Source organism: Dermochelys coriacea, chromosome 17, assembly GCF_009764565.3.
Source record: "Dermochelys coriacea isolate rDerCor1 chromosome 17, rDerCor1.pri.v4, whole genome shotgun sequence".
Lineage (NCBI taxonomy): Eukaryota > Metazoa > Chordata > Testudines > Dermochelyidae > Dermochelys > Dermochelys coriacea.
Genome location: NC_050084.1, coordinates 16,117,229 through 16,137,925, shown reverse-complemented (window position 1 = coordinate 16,137,925; position 20,697 = coordinate 16,117,229). Strand labels below are relative to the sequence as shown.

Here is a 20,697-nt window from a genome sequence, read left to right as displayed (position 1 = left end):
TGAGTCCAAACCTCAAATGGCCCAAGTGAGCTCAGTTACACATCTTTTTTCCATAGGACACAACGTTTAGCATCCTCTCACATATGGCTACGCTCAGACCCTAAAGCTTTGTACATCACCAATATCACCAATCTGTGTCACCTTCATTATCATCATCATTATTCATCTGTATTACCGTAACATCTAGGATCTCCAACCATGGACCAGGACCCTATGGCGCTAGGTGCTGTACAAACACAGAACAAAAATTCTGCCACTGCCCCCACAGAGCTTCCAATCCAAATATAAGGCAAGAGACAACAGGTTTGTGACAAACAGCCTAGGAAGCACAAGGTAGCAATGAGACAAAACTGGTCAGCAAGATGAGTTACAGTCACAACTCGCCAACTGCAAAACCATTGGTGAGTTTTTTGAAGGCATCGCAGCAAGCGAGATGAGGGAGTAGCTTTTTTCCTCCAATGTTCTTCACAAACCATGATCAAATTTCATGACCCTCATGTGAGGTCATCATAAAGGGAGGCAGAGACAGGTTACTTAGTATGGTTCTCTTTTCTGTGCTCGTACAGCATCTACCACAAGAGGGTCCTTGTGCATGCTGGGATTCCCAGGTGCTACAGAAATATAAATCATAAACCACTAGATCAGTGGCTCTCAACCTTCCCAGCCTACTGTACCCCTTTCAGGAATCTGATTGGTCTTGTGTACCCCCAAGTTCCTCCTCATTTAAAAACTACTTACTTAAAAAATCAGACATAAAAATACAAAAGTGGCACAGCACACTATACTGAAAACTTGCTGACTTTCTCATTTTTACCATACAGTTCTAAAATAAATCAACTGGAATATAATCATCACACTTACATTTCAGTGTATAGTATATTGAGCAGTATAAACAAGTCATATCTGTATGAAATTTTCATGTGTACCGACTTTGCTAGTGCTTCTTATGTAGCCTGTTGTAAAAGTAGGCAAATATCTCGATGAGTTGATGTACCCCCTGGAAGACCTCTATGTACTCCTGGTTGAGAACCCTGGCACTCCTCTCTCCCCTTTTAATGATAATACGTGTGTTTTGAAGAAAAAGCTATGAGCCAAGATCAGTTTGTCTGCTTGCACCCCGACCAGTGGCAATGAAACACTGTCACTGCATTTCAACAGAAGTCTCATTTCCTTCCAACTATTTCTCCAGTTCTCTTTCCAAACCCTCCAAAATCCTCTCTCTCAGGCTTTGTCTGTACTAGGCTGTTTTTGTGGTGCATTCCAAGTGGTTGTACTAAGAACAGGAACACCAGTGTAGATATAACAATGACACTGCTTGGACTGCAGGGATTGAACCTGGGACTTTTGGATCCAGAAGCACAAGCCTCTCCTAGCTAAAGCTTAAAGACCTGGAACCAGATTTGGGCAATCAAGTCAGCATGACGACAATCCTGTACATATGTTAGTATCATTGCCATTGTGCACATGGGGCACAAAGATAGAGAAAAGTGCTGAATACTAACTCAAGCCTTGTATTTTAGCCACAAGACCGTCCTTTCCTCGCCCTCGGAGTTTACCTGTTCCTGTCTTGGCATGGACTTCATGAATTAATAGTTCTACCTGACTCATCACTGGAGTCCTAATCCTGAATTTATGCAGAGTGCTGCAACATGTTCATAAGAAAACCAGAAGCCACAAGAAACCAGCCTGATGATGCATGCCATTGCAACTTCCAGATTTGCAGCAGGGTCCCTGAAGGCATAGCAGCTTAGAGTGATGAGCCTTCCAAGTGAACCTGGGACAACACAGAGAAATCATATACATTCTCACAGTTTCTACGCTAAACTGGGTGCATCTCATCTGGTTTTGGATTTGCGTTGAACCTGAAGCCCAACACAAAGCTTGCAGCATGAACAAAATATTACTGAGACCATGCTGAATTTGCAGCTTGTGCAATGGAATTGCATTCTGGAGTGAACTGATTTGGTGCAGGGTTTGTATGAACCACAAAGTGAAACAGTTGAATTTCCCACATCTCTAGTTAGTATGGGACCACAGAAATGGCTGTGGTGCTAAAAATGAATTAGAATCACCTTATATAAAATACAAGTGAGTCCTGGACATGCAGCAAAACTGGTATAGGAAATTCTGTAAAGTTTTCATGAACTCCAGGTGTTCAAGTCCTTTTTCTAAATGTCCCCCTCCCTCCCCAAACAATTCCAACTAGCAATAATTCTGGAGGAGACACTTCAATAAGCATTGATTCATAAAAATAAGAACATAAGAATGGCCATACTAGGTCAGACCAAAGGTCCATCCAGCCCAGTATCCTGTCTGCTGACAGTGGCCAATACCAGGTGCCCCAGAGGGAGTGAACCTAACAGGTAATGATCAAGTGATCTCTCTCCTGCCATCCATCTCCACCCTCTGACAAACAGAGGCTAGGGACACCATTCTTTACCCTCATCCTGGCTAATAGCCATTAATGGACTTAACCTCCATGAATTTATCTAGTTATCTTTTAAACCCTGTTATAGTCCTAGCCTTCACAACCTCCTCAGGCAAGGAGTTCCACAGGTTGACTGTGCACTGTGTGAAGAAGAACTTCCTTTTATTTGTTTTAAACCTGCTGCCCATTAATTTCATTTGGTGGCCCCTAGTTCTTATGTGATGGGAACAAGTAAATAACTTTTCCTTATTCACTTTCTCCACATACACGATTTTATAGACCTCTATCATATCCCCCCTTAGTCTCCTCTTTTCCAAGCTGAAAAGTCCTAGCCTCTTTAATCTCTCTTTATATGGGACCTGTTCCAAACCCCTAATCATTTTAGTTGCCCTTCTCTGAACCTTTTCTAATGCCAGTATATCTTTTTTGAGATGAGGGGACCACATCTGTACGCAGTATTCAAGATGTGGATGTACCATGGATTTATATAAGGGCAATAAGCTATTCTCTGTCTTATTCTCTATCCCTTTTTTAATGATTCCTAACATCCTGTTCGCTTTTTTGAGTGCCGCTGCACACTGTGTGGACATCTTTAGAGAACTATCCACGATGACTCCAAGATCTCTTTCCTGATTAGTTGTAACTAAATTAGCCACCATGATATTGTATGTATAGTTGGGGTTATTTTTTCCAATTTTTTCTCAAGACCTTCCCTTTATGTATCTGTCCTTACTTTTCATGGCACAGTTTTGTTGTAAAGAGCTTCAGACATTAGTTAGATTAATGCCAACCTTTCCTACCAGTGCTGGTGGAGACTCAATTTGTAGTTTGTGGAATCTCTGCAACTATGGGCCTCTTTACATGCTGCAGGTGCCACTCTAGTACTTCAGTGTAGACATGACCCACACTGATAGGAGGGGCTCTTCCAGCAGCATAGGTAACCCACCTCCCCGAGAGGCAGTATCTAGGTCGACAGAAGAATTCTTCTGTCCACCCAGCACTGTCTACACTGGCGATTAGGTTGGCTTAACTATGTTGCTCAGGGGTGTGGATTTTTCACACCCCTGAGGGACGTAGCTGGGTTGACCTTACTTTTTAGTATAGACGAGATCTAATGCTTTACTGTTCTACACTGCTTCACAAAATATTAGTTTTTTCAAGGCTTGGTCTACACCACCAACTTATGTTGGTATAACTACATTGCTCAGGAGGGTGAAAAACCCACCCCCTTTAAGTGATGTAGTTATACCAACCAAACCCCCAGTGTATACAGTGCTATGTCATAGATACTAAGGTCAGAAGGGACCATTCTGATCATCTAGTCCGACCTCCTGCACAGCGCAGGCCATAGAATCTCACCCACCCACTCCTCCCCTCACCTATGTCTGAGCTATTGAAGTCCTCAAATCATGGTTTAAAGACTTCAAGGAGCAGAGAAGCCTCCCTCAAGTCACCCGTGCCCAATGCTACAGAGGAAGGCGAAAAACCTCCAGGGCCTCTCCAATCTGTCCTGGAGGAAAATTCCTTCCTGACCCCAAATATGGCGATCAGCTAAACCCTGAGCATATGGGCAAGATTCACCAGCCAGATACTACAGAAAATTCTTTCCTGGGTAACTCAGATCCCGTCCATCTAATATCCCATCTCAGGGGATTTGGCCTATTTACTCTGAATATTTAAAGATCAATTACTTACCAAAATCCCATTATCCCATCATACCATCTCCTCCATAAACTTATCGAGTAGAATCTTAAAACCAGATAGATCTTTTGCCCCCACTGCTTCCCTTGGAAGGCTATTCCAAAACTTCACTCCTCTGATGGTTAGAAACCTTCGTCTAATTTCAAGTCTAAACTTCCTGGTGGCCAGTTTATACCCATTTGTTCTTGTGTCCACATTGGTGCTGAGCTGTAATAATTCCTCTCCCTCTCCTGTATTTATCCCTCTGATATATTTATAGAGAGCAATCATATCTCCCCTCAACCTTCTTTTAGTTAGGCTAAACAAGCCAAGCTCCTTAAGTCTCCTTTCATAAGACAAGTTTTCCATTCCTCGGATCATCCTAGTAGCCCTTCTCTGTACCTGCTCCAGTTTGAATTCATCCTTTTTAAACATGGGAGACCAGAACTGCACACAGTATTCTAGGTGAGGTCTCACCAGTGCCTTGTATAATGGTACTAAAACCTCCTTAACCCTACTGGAAATGCCTCTCCTGATGCATCCCAAAACCGCATTAGCTTTTTTCACAGCCATATCACATTGGCAGCTCATCGTCATCCTATGATCAACCAATACTCCAAGGTCCTTCTCCTCTTCCGTTACTTCTAATTGATGCGTCCCCAACTTATAACTAAAATTCTTGTTATTAATCCCTAAATGCATAACCTTACACTTCTCACTATTAAATTTCATCCTATTACTATTACTCCAGTTTACAAGGTCATCCAGATCCTCCTGTATAATATCCAGATCCTTCTCTGAATTGGCAATACCTCCCAGCTTTGTATCATCTGCAAACTTTATTAGCACACTCCCACTTTTTGAGCCAAGGTCAGTAATAAAAAGATTAAATAAGATTGGTCCCAAAACCGATCCCTGAGGAACTCCACTGGTAACCTCCCTCCAACCTGACAGTTCGCCTTTCAGTCTCTCCTTTAACCAATTCCTTATCCACCTTTTGATGTTCATATTGATCCCCATCTTTTCCAATTTAACTAATAATTCCCCATGTGGCACGGTATCAAATGCCTTACTGAAATCTAGGTAAATTAGATCCACTGCATTTCCTTTATCTAAAAAATCTGTTACTTTTTCAAAAAAGGAGATTAGGTTGGTTTGGCACCATCTACCTTTTGTAAAACCATGTTGTATTTTGTCCCATTTACCATTGACTTCAATGTCCTTAACTAATTTCTCCTTCAAAATTTTTTCCAGGACCTTGCATACTACAGATGTCAAACTAACTGGCCTGTAGTTACCCGGATCACTTTTTTTTCCTTTCTTAAAAAAAGGAACTATATTAGCAATTATCCAATCATTCGGTACAACTCCTGAGTTTACAGATTCATTAAAAATTCTTGCTAATGGGCTTGCAATTTCAGGTGCCAATTCCTTTAATATTCTTGGATGAAGATTATCTGGGCCCCCCGATTTAGTCCCATTAATCTTTTTGAGTTTCGCTTCTACCTCAGATATGGTAATATCTACCTCCATATCCTCATTCCCATTTGTCATGCTACCATTATCCCTAAGTTCCTCTTTAGCCTTATTAAAGACTGAGGCAAAGCATTTGTTTAGATATTGGGCCATGCCTAGATTATCTTTAACTTCCACTCCATCCTCAGTGTTTAGCGGCCCCACTTCTTCTTTCTTAGTTTTCTTCTTATTTATATGGCTATAGAACCTTTTACTATTGGTTTTAATTCCCTTTGCAAGGTCCAACTCTACTCGACTTTTAGCCTGTCTCACTTTATCCCTACATGTTCTGACCTCAATTAGGTAGCTTTCCTTGCTGATCCCTCCCATCTTCCACTCCCTGTATGCTTTCTGCTTCTTCTTAATCACCTCTCTAAGATGCTTGCTCATCCAGCTTGGTCTACAACTCCTTCCTATGAATTTTTTCCCCTTTCTTGGGATACAGGCTTCTGATAGCTTCTGCAGCTTTGATTTAAAGTAATCCCAGGCCTCCTCTACCTTTAGATCCATAAATTCTTCAGTCCAATCCACTTCCCTAACTAATTTCCTTAATTTTTGAAAGTCAGCCCTTTTGAAATCAAAAACTCTAGTTGCAGATTTATTTTTGTTAATCCTTCCATTTAGTTTGAACTGAATTAGCTCATGATCACTTGAGCCAAGATTGTCCCCTACAACCATTTCTTCTATGAGGTCCTCACTACTTACCAAAATTAAATCTAAAATGGCATCAGCAACTACTTGATGAAGGAATCCATCAGCTATCGCATCTAAGAAAATCTGAGCCCTATTATTACTACTAGCACTGGTCCTCCAGTCTATATCTGGGAAGTTAAAGTCTCCCATGATCACGCAGTTTCCATTAGTATTTACTTGATTAAAAAGGGCTCTATCCATATCCAAATTAGATCCCGGAGGTCTATAGCACACCCCAAGCACCATCGTAGGAGAGGCTTTACTAGTTATCTTCCCCAATGTAATTTTCGCCCAGACGGACTCTGTCTTATCTATTGCATCGCTTCTTATTTCTTTACATTCTACCTCACCATTGATATACAATGCTATTCCACCACCTTTACCTTTGTTTCTGTCTTTCCTAAACAGCCCATATCCTTCAATACCTGTAGTCCAGTCATGACTACTATTCCACCATGTTTCTGTTACCCCTATAATATCTGGTTTCACTTCCTGCACCAGTATTCCTCCATTTTGTTACCAAGGCTCCTCGCATTGGTGTACAAACATCTTAATTTTTGCTGTTTGGCCTCGATCACATTTTGTACCCTATTAGGCACAGTCATTCTACAGCCAGTATAACCTATTAGACTAGTATCCACACCGCCCTCGCTCCTTATATACATTCTCCTACCCACGGCTGTATCCTTTCTTACTTCGTCTTCTTCCCCCTCAATGCTAAAATCTGGCGTGGAGATTACCTGGACATCTCCCAACCATCTCCCCCTAATTCCTAGTTTAAAGCTCTCTTTAACAGTTGTGCCAGCCTTGATCCTAGAAGTCTATTTCCTTCCCTACTCAGATGAAGTCATCCCGAGAGAACTGTCCTCTGTCTATGAACGCCTCCCAGTGGCCATACATCCCAAAGCGCTCCTTATAGCACCACTGCCTAAGCCATCTGTTGACAGTCATAATCTAGTCACACCTTTGTTGCCCTTCTCTAGGAACAGGAAGGATCCCACTAAAGATCACCTGAGCCTCAATTTCCTTAAGAGTCTCCCCAGCCTAGCATAGTCTCCCTTAATACTTTCCACCGAGAATCTAGCCGTATCATTTGTTCCCACATGAAGGATAACTAGGGGATTCTTTCCCGCTCCCTTTAGGATCCTTTTCAACCTCATGTCTACATCCCGTATCTAACTATGTCGACAGAATAGTTTCTCCCATTAACAGAGCTACCGCTCTCCCATCAGCATAGGCAGCATCTTCACTAACGCTACTGCAGCACTGTAAACGTAGACCTAAGTGACTTACCCAAAGCCAGACTGTGGGTCAGTAGAAGAACTGGTAACGAAACCCATGAGTCCTGGCTGTTGGTGCTCTGGTCTAAACAGGAGACAAATTTCCTCTTCACTTGTGATCTCAGACAAAAACACCTTGCCACAAAGAGGGTAAGCCCAGGCAGACTCACCCTTCTTAAAGAAATGGGAGGAGACACCAGCCTCCCCTACTTATAGCCGATCAAGAAAAAACTCAGGGTGAGGGGAAGAGGAAACTTGGCTCATGAGCACAAAATTGAGGAGATGCTAAATAGAACTTACCAGTTTCAGGAGCCCCGTAGAACCCTGCTTTCTCATAGTTCTCTCTCAGATCTTCTGCTAATGCACAGGGTACTAACGAGGCACTAACAAATGAAATAAAATCAGGTGACACAGGAAAGGCTCCCCACTCCAGGCACTGAGAGGATTCATAGCAGCTCAGCTTACAGACTGCGAGATGTACCTTTTTTCCCCCCCTCCTGCTTTGAATATGAACTGGAAATGCCCTGGTGATAGAGGGAGGGGATGCTTCAATACTCTGTTTAAATTGGGGAACTCTTTTCTCAGCCTGGGATGTGCTGAATTATTCTAGAGATGACATTTCGGGACAGCCAAGTGTGCAGGTGTCAACACGACACACCCTAACTCAGACAGATCTCTTTAATGCAGCAGCACAATCTGTGCCATCTTTTCCAGAAGTGAAGTCTTTAAAGCCATGACTTACTGCAGTAGCGCCCGAATCCCTGAAACGGTATTACACAAGCCAATGGCGGAGAATGAAAACCCATAGGAGGCACATCTGCCAAACCAAATAGTATTTTGCCATCAAGCATGGAAGGAGGCTGGAACTGGAAATGACACAAATCTCTCTCCTTCCTCCTACACAGTTACATACACGGATGTACACCTCAGAGCCATCCTTAACATCAATCTAGTTTCATCGCTGTGTCTCATCTGAGTTAGTATAGCAGCTCACTACTAAGATTCAATGCCACGCTTGTCCATGCTACTGTGTCTTTAAAATACAGGCTGCCTTTACGGTGGGATACTGTACTTTTAAAAGGTCTGGTGAAGAGAACAGGATTTATATTTTAACTACACTAAATGCAAACCCATGAAAACACACACACACACACACACACACTCTACCTGGTCCAGTCATGCGACGACCCCCAGAAAAGACTTTCAAAGCTCCTCTGTCCAATGAAGTGAGCTGTAGCTCACTAAAGCTTATGCTCAAATAAATGTTAGTCTCTAAGATGCCACAAGTACTCCTTTTCTTTTTGCAACTACAGACTAACACGGCTTCTACTCTAAAACCTCTCCTCCAAGTCATCAATTCCTTCAAGTCTCTAATTACTGAAATTTGTATCCATCCCCCTCGGCTATCACAACAAACAGGTGTGCATCTGATCTCAGTTATCTCAAATGGGTGACAAGCCCTAACTGCGTGGGCTACATTTGGAGTAACAGTACTGACCATTCCGGGGGGAGGGAAGGGGGAAATTCTTAAAGTAACAAACTATTTGATTGAAAAGGGAAAAGAGCAGTTCCTCTAGCTTAACTGAAACTACGCAAGTAAGCTGCAGAGAGCACACACACCACCCTGGCAAACTATGAAAACATAGGTTTCAGAGTAGCAACCGTGTTAGTCTGTATTCGCAAAAAGAAAAGGAGTACTTGTGGCACCTTAGAGACGAACAAATTTATTAGAGCATAAGCTTTCGTGAGCTACAGCTCACTTCATCGGATGCATTTGGTGGAAAAAACAGAGGAGAGATTTATATACACACACACAGAGAACATGAAACAATGGGTTTATCATACACACTGTAAGGAGAGTGATCACTTAAGATAAGCCATCACCAGCAGCGGGGGGGGGGGGAGGGGGGAGGAGGAAAACCTTTCATGGTGACAAGCAGGTAGGATAATTCCAGCAGTTAACAAGAATATCAGAGGAACAGTGGGGGGTGGGGTGGGAGGGAGAAATACCATGGGGAAATAGTTTTACTTTGTGTAATGACTCATCCATTCCCAGTCTCTATTCAAGCCTAAGTTAATTGTATCCAGTTTGCAAATTAATTCCAATTCAGCAGTCTCTCCTTGGAGTCTGTTTTTGAAGTTTTTTTGTTGAAGGATAGCCACTCTTAGGTCTGTGATCGAGTGACCAGAGAGATTGAAGTGTTCTCCAACTGGTTTTTGAATGTTATAATTCTTGACGTCTGATTTGTGTCCATTCATTCTTTTACGTAGAGACTGTCCAGTTTGGCCAATGTACATGGCAGAGGGGCATTGCTGGCACATGATGGCATATATCACATTGGTAGATGCGCAGGTGAACGAGCCTCTGATAGTGTGGCTGATGTGATTAGGCCCTATGATGGTATCCCCTGAATAGATATGTGGACAGAGTTGGCAACGGGCTTTGTTGCAAGGATAGGTTCCTGGGTTAGTGGTTCTGTTGTGTGGTGTGTGGTTGCTGGTGAGTATTTGCTTCAGATTGGGGGGCTGTCTGTAAGCAAGGACTGGTCTGTCTCCCAAGATCTGAGAGAGCGATGGCTCGCCCTTCAGGATAGGTTGTAGATCCTTGATGATGCATTGGAGAGGTTTTAGTTGGGGGCTGAAGGTGATGGCTAGTGGCGTTCTGTTGTTTTCTTTGTTGGGCCTGTCCTGTAGTAGGTGACTTCTGGGTACTCTTCTGGCTCTGTCAATCTTTTTCTTCACTTCAGCAGGTGGGTATTGTAGTTGTAGGAATGTATGATAGAGATCTTGTAGGTGTTTGTCTCTGTCTGAGGGGTTGGAGCAAATGCGGTTATATCGTAGCGCTTGGCTGTAGACAATGGATCGAGTGGTATGATCTGGATGAAAGCTAGAGGCATGTAGGTAGGAATAGCGGTCAGTAGGTTTCCGATATAGGGTGGTTATGTGACCATCGCTTATTAGCACCGTAGTGTCCAGGAAGTGGATCTCTTGTGTGGACTGGTCCAGGCTGAGGTTGATGGTGGGATGGAAATTGTTGAAATCATGGTGGAATTCCTCAAGAGCTTCTTTTCCATGGGTCCAGATGATGAAGATGTCATCAATGTAGCGCAAGTAGAGTAGGGGCATTAGGGGACGAGAGCTGAGGAAGCGTTGTTCTAAGTCAGCCATAAAAATGTTGGCATACTGTGGGGCCATGCGGGTACCCATCGCAGTGCCGCTGATTTGAAGGTATACATTGTCACCAAATGTGAAATAGTTATGGGTCAGGACAAAGTCACAAAGTTCTGCCACCAGGTTAGCCGTTCCCCCCCCTGCTGTTGGTGATGGCTTATCTTAAGTGATCACTCTCCTTACAGTGTGTATGATAAACCCATTGTTTCATGTTCTCTGTGTGTGTGTATATAAATCTCTCCTCTGTTTTTTCCGCCAAATGCATCCGATGAAGTGAGCTGTAGCTCACGAAAGCTTATGCTCTAATAAATTTGTTAGTCTCTAAGGTGCCACAAGTACTCCTTTTCTTTTTATGAAAACATAACACTTCTGCGGGTTGCTTGTGGAAGTATTAGCCTTATGAAAATCATCCCTTTGGTGCGGATGATGCATGCCATGTTTTTCAAGTACTTGAGCAATTATCCCTCATTTCTTTTTTCATGGTATGCACATTACAGGAAGGAAGTACTACACTTACAAGAAGAAATAATGCCACTTCTTCAAGAGACCTACAGCAAAAAACTGTCTAATTCCCCTCCCAACCTGACCCAAATAAAAGGTTTCTAAGTGAGTAAGAGTCCCAGGTACTTACTGCATATGATAAACATAAGGCAGCAATCTCTATGAAAGAACTTGACTGAGCAGAACTTGTAATTCTCACCCACACACTTTAATTATACAAAAAGTGCATACTGTTAGTGTCAGACTTCCTTGAAAACCACATGGCCTGAAGGAGTGACAGCTGAAAGAGTCAGAGGCATTCTGTCAAGAACAATACAAAAGCTTTTCTTTGCAGGAAATTAAAAACAAGGAAACAAATGCTGCCACTTGCGTAAGCCACAGACGGGCTCAGACAGAAAATTATTTCAAGAATGTTTGTGTTCCAGATCAATGAACTGATTGCTGGGGCAGGCAATTAACACCTTGAAATTATTCAACAAGACGAGGGGATGATGGAGAGGAGAATAATAATAATAGATCGTCACAGTTATGAAAGTCAATACTTGATTCCAGAAATCCAACTGAATATGAGTAATAACCCAAGCCATTGTAGGAAACTTGTCATCTGATGTCCTTGCAAGTTGACCAGGCAGGATGGAAAAAAAGATGGAATGCAGAGAAGAGGGGCTGCTGAGATACAGAACTAATGTGGTACAGGAAGAGGAGGCTGTCAAAGATGCTGCTACAAGCGTCGGGGGTAAGAGAAGGAGAAAAGAGAAAGAAGCGCACAAACTTGGAAAGCAGAGGAAGTTTTCAAGGCAATGACTATGGGGGACTAAGGACACAACCAGACCACCAATATGTAAGCAAATCAGGGGACCACATTCCAAGCTGGGGACCATCCTGTCTATACAACAAACTGCCACCAGGTCAGAATAAAGCTGGGTTGTAAATAGGACCTGTGACTTGGTTGTTTCAGGGGTATGAAAGGCAAGCTGGACCCATCAAAAACCTGCACAACAGCAGGTCAGTTCATCTTGATTAGAGCTTTGCCTGTATCTGCAATCTGCTGAGCTCCAATTGAGGAAAGCAACCTCACCCAGGATCACACCCCAAGTAGGTGCTGAAGTCCCACTGACATCAAATGCTCTCCCTCTTTTTATTAAATTAAGCTTGTAACACAGCATCCAACCTGTAATCTTAATTTTACTGGGCACTACAGGTGTGTCGGGCTAGTCCAACTCTGCTTTTGAAAACGGTTAGAATATTAATGGCAAATAAGTTAAACTGTTGTGCGATTGTTATACACACGCCTCTTAACATCTGTATGCATGTAACGTGTTTCATCTTCAGTTTCCAAGGTAGGGTGAGGAATAACCCTGAGGTTAGTATCTAAATTAGAGGTGTCAGAGGCATCCATTAAAACAAGTCACATCAAATCCCCAAACTTACCAAGAGCCAACTCCTCACTTTGCCCACTTGGGGCCTTATCCCAAGACTGCTGAAATCACCGGCGATCACTCCATTTCCATCACTGGCATTGGACCAAGCCTGTGGACTAAGCTCAACTTTTACTATGCCATTGAAGAAGGCTTCCTTGGATGTTGTGACGAAAGTGGAAATTTTCTGTAACATTTTTATGAATGACAAGCATGGTAGTGACAGATGTGAAAGGGTATTGCTATTCAGAGGGTGCAGAAGGCTTAGCACACTGATCCCAGGGCAGAGCAGGAGACATGGGCGTTTGTATCACATAAAAGTGTCTGGCGTGATATGAATGGATTTTAAGGACTGGCTGAAACCAACCTATATAAATGGAGGATCATTCAGGAAGACAGTGAAACCCTAAACGGCCGTGACATTCACACCTAGTGACCAACAGCCAAGAGGAAGGAGATTTCCTCCATCTCTCAGCAGGGAAGCAGGGCACTGGCCATGAGCAGAACAGTGTCAAGTGGCTGTGATAAGAGCTGAGCTCGCACATCTACACAGCAATTAGACACCTGCGTGCCAGGGCTCTGGCTGTGGGGCTGTTTAACTCTGGTGTAGACAGAAAGAAAAGGAATACTTGTGGCACCTTAGAGACTAAAATTGATTTGAGCATAAGCTTTCGTGAGCTACAGCTCACTTCATCGGATGAATTTGTTAGCCTCTAAGGTGCCACAAGTACTCCTTTTCTTTTTGCGAATACAGACTAACACGGCTGCTACTCTGAAATCTGGTGTAGACGTAATTCTGCAGCTTGAGCTCTAGGATCCCATAAGGTGGGAGGATCCCAGAGCTTGGGCTGGGGCCCAGATGTCTACACTGCAATTAAACAGCCCTGCAGCCCAAGTCAGCTACATGGGCCAGCTGTGGGTTTTTAATCGCGGTGTAGACGTACCACAGAGACAAAGGAGGCTCTCACCTGTGACAGAGAGAAAGGGACAGAGAAGGAGACAGAAAGCAAAGATGGTTCCTTCAGCAGCACAGCTCAAGGGAGCCCTGGCATTGGCCAGTCTGAACTTGGTCTTTGCTTTTGTTTCTCTATGCTGACCTAAGCACTGTCCCCTGCTGCACACCAGGTGACTAATAAATCATCACCTTGTTTTGAAAAGGCTGCCTAGTGTCACTTCAAATACACACTGGGATCATTGCACCCTGAAAGGGGTAGGGACAAGCCTCCCACAGAAGTCAGGCTTGGCAGGACTCTGCTGCATGGGGCCATGGAAAGAGACAGGCATTGTTGGTGCCCCAAGGCCCAGTTTTGGGCCTGCCCCAGTGGAACTGTGTAGATGCTGGAGGTCCAGCACACTGTAGGGAGCAATCCTAAGGGCCTGTTTGCAGGCTGGGGCATAGACCAAGCCCGTGAATCTGTGTCAGGTGTGCACTTTCCTTGTCACTCCTGCAGGGTTGGATATCAAAGATGTACAAGGCTTCAGTAACTTTGCAGAGTTAAGCCCTACTCCTCTGACAGGTCCCCACACTTCTAGTATTAGGCTATGTTGAAAGCAAATCTCCTTTGCTCACGTCAGGAATGTGTTTATATCTAATCTGAACACAGGGAGGGCCCAGGCCAGCCAAGTGCAAAATTCTTGCAAGCACAGATGCTCTTAACACTTTGAAATCATGCTGATCTGATAAGTCACTCAAGGAATTAGCAGGTAAACAAAGCTGATTCCTGATAAGGAGCATTAGAGATAGGGCAGTCCACATATTTAGCTCTCCCAGGGAGGAAGCAGCAATAATGGTTTATATTGTTTTCTACCAAAAAAGAAAAGAAGTACTTGTGGCACCTTAGAGACTAACAAATTTATTTGAGCATAAGCTTTTGTGAGCTACAGCTCACTTCATCGGACGCATTCGAAACCTGTGATTGTTTTCTACCAATACTGTGCCTTCAGCAAGGGGGAAGCCAGATACTGCCTTGACCACTGTTCGATGTAGCCTGCGACAAAAAAAATGAAGCACCTGCTCACAGCTAGGCTCACCCAAGTTACAATACTTCCTGTCCCAGACATAGATAAAAAGACAGACATACTATATATTATATATGGGGCTTGGAGGACTGCCCCAGCAAGGAAGAGATGCCTATAAGTAATGGGGGATTTGGGAAGAAAGTTTAGATAGAAGTCTGTTTTTCTTTCTTGTAGCATTTGGTTAGCACTTAGCAGAAGATGAGCCACCAATCCAGCCCAGGTAGATGGCTCCGTTTCATGGCCGCCATCCATCAAGACTGATACCCCCACCCCTCCTCAGCCCACATATGGCTATCACTTCCTGGGAGTTTGTCTGTCATTTCCCTGGGGAGAACTTTTCTCCAGAAGACTGAGGGTAGGTCTCCACTAGAATCGCTGCAGTGCTCTATGCAGATGGGAAAAAGCTACCACGGCTCGGGGAGGTAGAGTAGCTATGCCAAGGGGAGAGCTATGTCAGTGGGAGAGTGTCTCCCACCGACAAAGCACTGTCCACATTGGTGCTTAGGTGGGTGTAACTTACATTGCTCCGGGGGGTCGGGGGTGTTTGCTTTGCCACACCCCTGAGCGACGTAAGTTATACCAAAGTAAGCGCTAGTGCGTACAAACCCTTAGCCTCACTACGAGGGAGAGACTGGACTAAAGGAAATTATTTTAGACACAAGAAAATGAAGCACGATCAAGAACATAGTTTGGGAGCCGGGAATTTGCAAGTTCTAATCCTAGCTCTGACATCAACTTTCACTAGGTCTTTGGCCTACATTTTCAAAAGCATCCGCTAATTTGAGGTGCCCCGTGTAAGACACGTATGGCCTGATTTATCAGAGATGCTAAAACTGACCTGACATCACTGGGAGCTCTGGGTGGCTCAGCACCTCTAAAAAAAAAATCAGGCTGTAAACTGGGCTTCCAAAAATGTAGACACCCTAAGTCAGTGGACACTTTTCAAAAACTTTGTCTCTAACTTCTCTTCTTCAAATTTCCCCAAGTGTATCATGGGGATGTAATTGCTGCAGGGGTAGCAGAAGCGTCCCAAGAGTGGGGGGGCCACTGGTGCTCAAACCGTGGCCCCACTCCTATGCCACCCCTTCCCCCCAAGGCCCTGCTCCTCACATCTCAAACCCCCCAACCCCGTTGCTCATCCTTATGGCCAGTAAAAGTGCCCTCCCACTTTTAAAAGTGTGTGTGTGTGGGGGGGGGGGAAAGAATATATTAGAGAGAGAAAGAGAAAGACACACAAGCTTTTGAGCTACAGAGCTCTTCTTCAGGTCTGGGCTGTAGCTCAAAAGCTGGTGTCTCTCACCAACAGAAAGAAGCTGGTCCAATAAAAGATATTACCTCACCCACCTTGTCTCTAAAACATCACACTGATTCCATGCAAGCAGGATGAAGTCCACTGGCCTAGGCTGTGAAAAGCTGCTGCAACTTTCAGCAACATTTTAATTCCTTGATCTCTCTCTCTCTCTCTCTCTCTCTCTCTCTCTCTCTCTCTCTCTCAAAAAATACTATTAATGGTAACTATTGCAACAGCATCTAGAAGCCCCACCTGAGATCAGAGCCCCATTGTGCTAGGTGCCATACATGCACTAAGAGTGACAGGCCCTGCAGTTCTAAACAGACAGGACAGATACAGGGTAGACTTTAAATCATGATTTGAGGACTTCAGTAACTCAGAGGTGATGGGTCTATTACAGGAGGAAGTGGGAGAGGTTCTGTGGCCTGAAATATGCAGGAGGTCGGCCTAGATGATCACAATGGTCCCTTCTGGCAATTAAAGTCCCTTTAAGTCCATGAGGTGCCCACTGTAATCAATAGGGTGCGATTGCAGCTCTTCTAGCTAACTTGGGTCCCAGCTTTAATCTAGCTAACGTGGATCCCAGTGCAGCTTCAGTGCAGACTGGCACCATGAATAATTTGGTTCTGGTCAGGTTTGCACAGCCCACACTGAAGTGCATGTTCCCACAGTTTCCCTGCTCTGCAACCCAAGCTTGCGAGATTCAAGCTAGCTTGGATATGTCAACTCAAGCCGGGACAATCGCACCCTATGATTGTAGGGTAGACCTACCCCAAGGGCAGCAGGAGGGATGCAGGTGAAACGACTTGCCCAAGGCCACACCAAACACCAGTGGCTGAACAGGAACTGAACTATTCTCCAGTGCTTTATCCTCTGGCTCATACAGAAATCTCCCCTTTCTGTAATTCATTTCCAAGCCATCTTTGATCTTCTCTGACATAGGGGTATGTATAGAAGAAATTAAGGAAGGGAGTATTTATGACCTCCAGAATGGAAATAAAGTCAAGCTTTGAGGTAATCCGACATTAAGTACCAGAGAAGCAGCAGCACCACTCATAATTAAAAATGAGATTCCAAAAATCTTGCTGGGTGCTTTGGAGGCACCCAGTTCACCCAAGCAGAATTACAGTAGGCATGGCTTCTTCTTTTTCACCACCCCCTAAACCATTAGATCAACATAGCCAGCCTCCGAAGAAATCAGCACAATTCATTTTCACCGTGATAGGTTTGAACCTAAAGCATATTCTTTATTTCCCTGGAACATTCAAAACAACCCAAGACACATACAAATAAGGAGCAGCCTGAAAACTGGAAAATAAATAGGATCTACTCACCCATATAGACCTCTAATGAGCTCTGCGCTGCGGAAATAAAAATCCTCTGTAGGAGAAGTGACTTTTGTGCAATGTGGTAGAGAGAGCTCCCTGCCTACCCATTTGTGGGAAATTAGAGGTATAAGCAAAACATGAGGGAAACCAAAATGGCTTAAGTGGGAAACCTCCAAATGAGGAAGCTCTGACACTGTGGTAGCTAACCCACATGCATGTGTGGGGGGTGGAGAAAGGGGCGGAATATAATTGTACTACATATCAACCAAGGAAGCAATGTTCTAATGCAGATTGGGCTACATCTGAGGATAGTATTAGGACTTGAGGTCTGGATTTGAGTTCGACCAGTAAGCCATCTTCATGAGATTTTGGCCCTAAATGGATTAATCCAACAATAAAGAAGCCTTTAATTTAAAAAAAAATGTTTATTTGGATTTAAAATAATAAAAACATGCCCAACCCCCAGGCACACTAATATCACAATAAATAGAACACAATAAAATACCAGAAGCATCCATCATTTCAACAGGAACTCAACTAGCCAGCCATATACAGAGACTCCTTTCCACTCCTTCATTGTTTCAGGAAGCACACTCTCAGCCATCTCCAAAACCCGTATCAAACAGAGCTCTTTTGCAGCATGCTCACAATGTTATGGATGTGCACAGTAAGATTCACAGTCTTGGAGCCTCCTTCCCGCCCCAGAGAATGTCCTCCCAGCAGCCCCACCTATAAATTTGTACATTAAATGAATGAAGAAGAGGTGAGCAGAAAATGAGACCAGAAAATTATGGTGGGGCAAATCAATGGGGAGTTTTGAAAATAAGCAAGGAGATTTTTCAGTTGAATTTGGAAATGTAGAGGAGAAATAAGAGGTGACGTGTTCTACTTCTTAGCATCATGGCCCATGTGACCACTAGGCTAGAAAGTTCTGTACTGCTGACAGGAAATGATTAAAGCACAGATACAGATTGTGGCAGACTGCCCAAAGTCAAGTTCTGGCAACAGTGTGGCTAAGCAATAGGGATATGGTGTGAAAACTTCTCTGGGGCCAATGAGAACGTCAAGATTTCTAGTATTAAGAGTGAAGTTAAGGAGAGCGATAGACATGTGACAAAGAGGACATTTCACCCAAGATGAGGGTATCTGTCTTGGAATGAGAAAAGGAGTACTTGTGGCACCTTGGAGACTAACAAATTTATGTGAGCATAAGCTTTCGTGAGCTACAACTCACTTCATCGGATGCATTCGGTGGAAAATACAGTGGGGAGATTTATATACACACACACAGAACATGAAACAATGGGTTTTATCAAACACATTGTAAGGAGAGTGATCACTTAAGATGAGCTATTAGCAGCAGGAAGAAGGGGGGGAAGGAGGAAATCCTTTTATGGTGATAATCAAGGTGGGCCATTTCCAGCAGTTAACAAGAACATCTGAGGAACAGTGGGGGCTGCATTCTTACAACTACAATAGCTACCTGCTGAAGTGAAGAAACAGATTGACAGAGCCAGAAGAGTACCCAGAAGTCACCTTCTACAGGACAGGCCCAACAAAGAAAATAACAGAATGCCACTAGCCATCACCTTCAGCCCCCAACTAAAACCTCTCCAACGCATCATCAAGGATCTACAACCTATCCTGAAGGACGACCCATCGCTCTCACAGATCTTGGGAGACAGGCCAGTCCTTGCTTACAGACAGCCCCCCAACCTGAAGCAAATACTCACCAGCAACCACACACCACACAACAGAACCACTAACCCAGGAACCTATCCTTGCAACAAAGCCCGTTGCCAACTCTGTCCACATATCTATTCAGGGGACACCATCATAGGGCCTAATCACATCAGCCACACTATCAGAGGCTCGTTCACCTGCACATCTACCAATGTGATATATGCCATCATGTGCCAGCAATGCCCCTCTGCCATGTACATTGGTCAAACTGGACAATCTCTACGTAAAAAAATAAATGGACACAAATCAGACGTCAAGAATTATAACATTCAAAAACCAGTTGGAGAACACTTCAATCTCTCCGGTCACTTGATTACAGACCTGAGATTGGCTAACCTTCAACAAAAAAACTTCAAAAACAGACTCCAACGAGAGACTGCTGAATTGGAATTAATTTGCAAACTGGATACAATTAACTTTGGCTTGAATAGAGACTGGGAGTGGATGGGTCATTACATAAAGTAAAACTATTTCCCCATGTTATTTCTCCCCCCACCCCACCCCCAACTGTTCCTCAGATGTTCTTGTTAACTGCTGGAAATGGCCCACCTTGATTATCACCACAAAAGGTTTTTCTCCTTTCCCCCCCTCCTTCCTGCTGGTAATAGCTCATCTTAAGTGATCACTCTCCTTACAGTGTGTATGATAAAACCCATTGTTTCATGTTCTCTGTGTGTGTATATAAATCTCCCCACTGTATTTTCCACTGAATGCATCCGATGAAGTGAGCTGTAGCTCACGAAAGCTTATGCTCAAATACATTTGTTAGTCTCTAAGGTGCCACAAGTCCTCCTTTTGTTTTTTGTGAATACAGACTAACACGGCTGCTACTCTGAAACCTGTCTTGGAATGGGAAGTTAATGTGTCGCCTGCATTTGATGGAGTCAAGTCCAGCAGATGGACAGGAGAAAATGATTTCAGAGACGTAGCCAGGTATGTCACCAACATAGAAAGAACATCTTGGGTTGAAGCTAACACCACACATACACCAGGGCCTGTTGATATTTCCCCTTCTATCACCCATCTTGCTCATGGTTTGTACACACTGCCACATATGTCAATTTAACTTACATTGCTCAGGGGTGTGAATAAGCCACCTCCCAAGCCACGCAAGTTACAGCAAGCTAAGTTCCAGTGTGGACAGGGCTATCTCGGCAGGAGAGCTTCTCCTGACAACATAGCAAGGCCTCTCGGGAGGTGATTTTGTTAGGCCCATAGGAGAGCTTTCTCCCGTCAGCATAGAGCGTCAATGCAGCTGGAGTGCTCCTAGTGTAGACTAGCCCTTAGATTTTATGCTTTTCAAGCAAGGGGACTTGCCTCCTATCTTGTCTGTAAAGTCCCAAGCACACAAATGATAACGTGTACATATTTATTCCATTAACCAAAGGGAGACGACACATGGAGTCAGAGGACCAACACCCAGGGAATGAGAAGAGGATGTTGGGTTGAATTTTCAAAAGCACCTAAGACATTTAGGGAATCAAGTCCCAAGGAAAATCACTAGGACTTGTGCTCCTAAATCACTTGGTGCTTATTAGAATTTTACAGGTGGAATTCTCAGGTCTCCATCACATACAAAAAAGAAAAAGAGAGGGTAGAATTCCAGGAGACAAAGCACTCAGGGGGCTGG

General features: G+C 43.9%; 1 protein-coding gene across 4 annotated transcripts in view; it reads right to left on the bottom strand.

Annotated features, from left to right (window-relative positions):
- CASTOR2 (cytosolic arginine sensor for mTORC1 subunit 2) overlaps positions 1-20,697 on the bottom strand; it is a 226,276-nt gene that overhangs the window by 37,061 nt on the left and 168,518 nt on the right. The window contains exon 1 of one of the 4 annotated variants that reach the window (XM_043499302.1): positions 16,768-16,951. The exons of the other annotated variants lie outside the window; for them this stretch is intronic. Within the exon in view, the coding sequence (XP_043355237.1) occupies positions 16,768-16,936 (169 nt within the window). The 5' untranslated portion in view covers positions 16,937-16,951. Of the gene's footprint in view, positions 1-16,767; positions 16,952-20,697 lie in introns of those variants that run through there. 4 annotated transcript variants of the gene reach the window in all.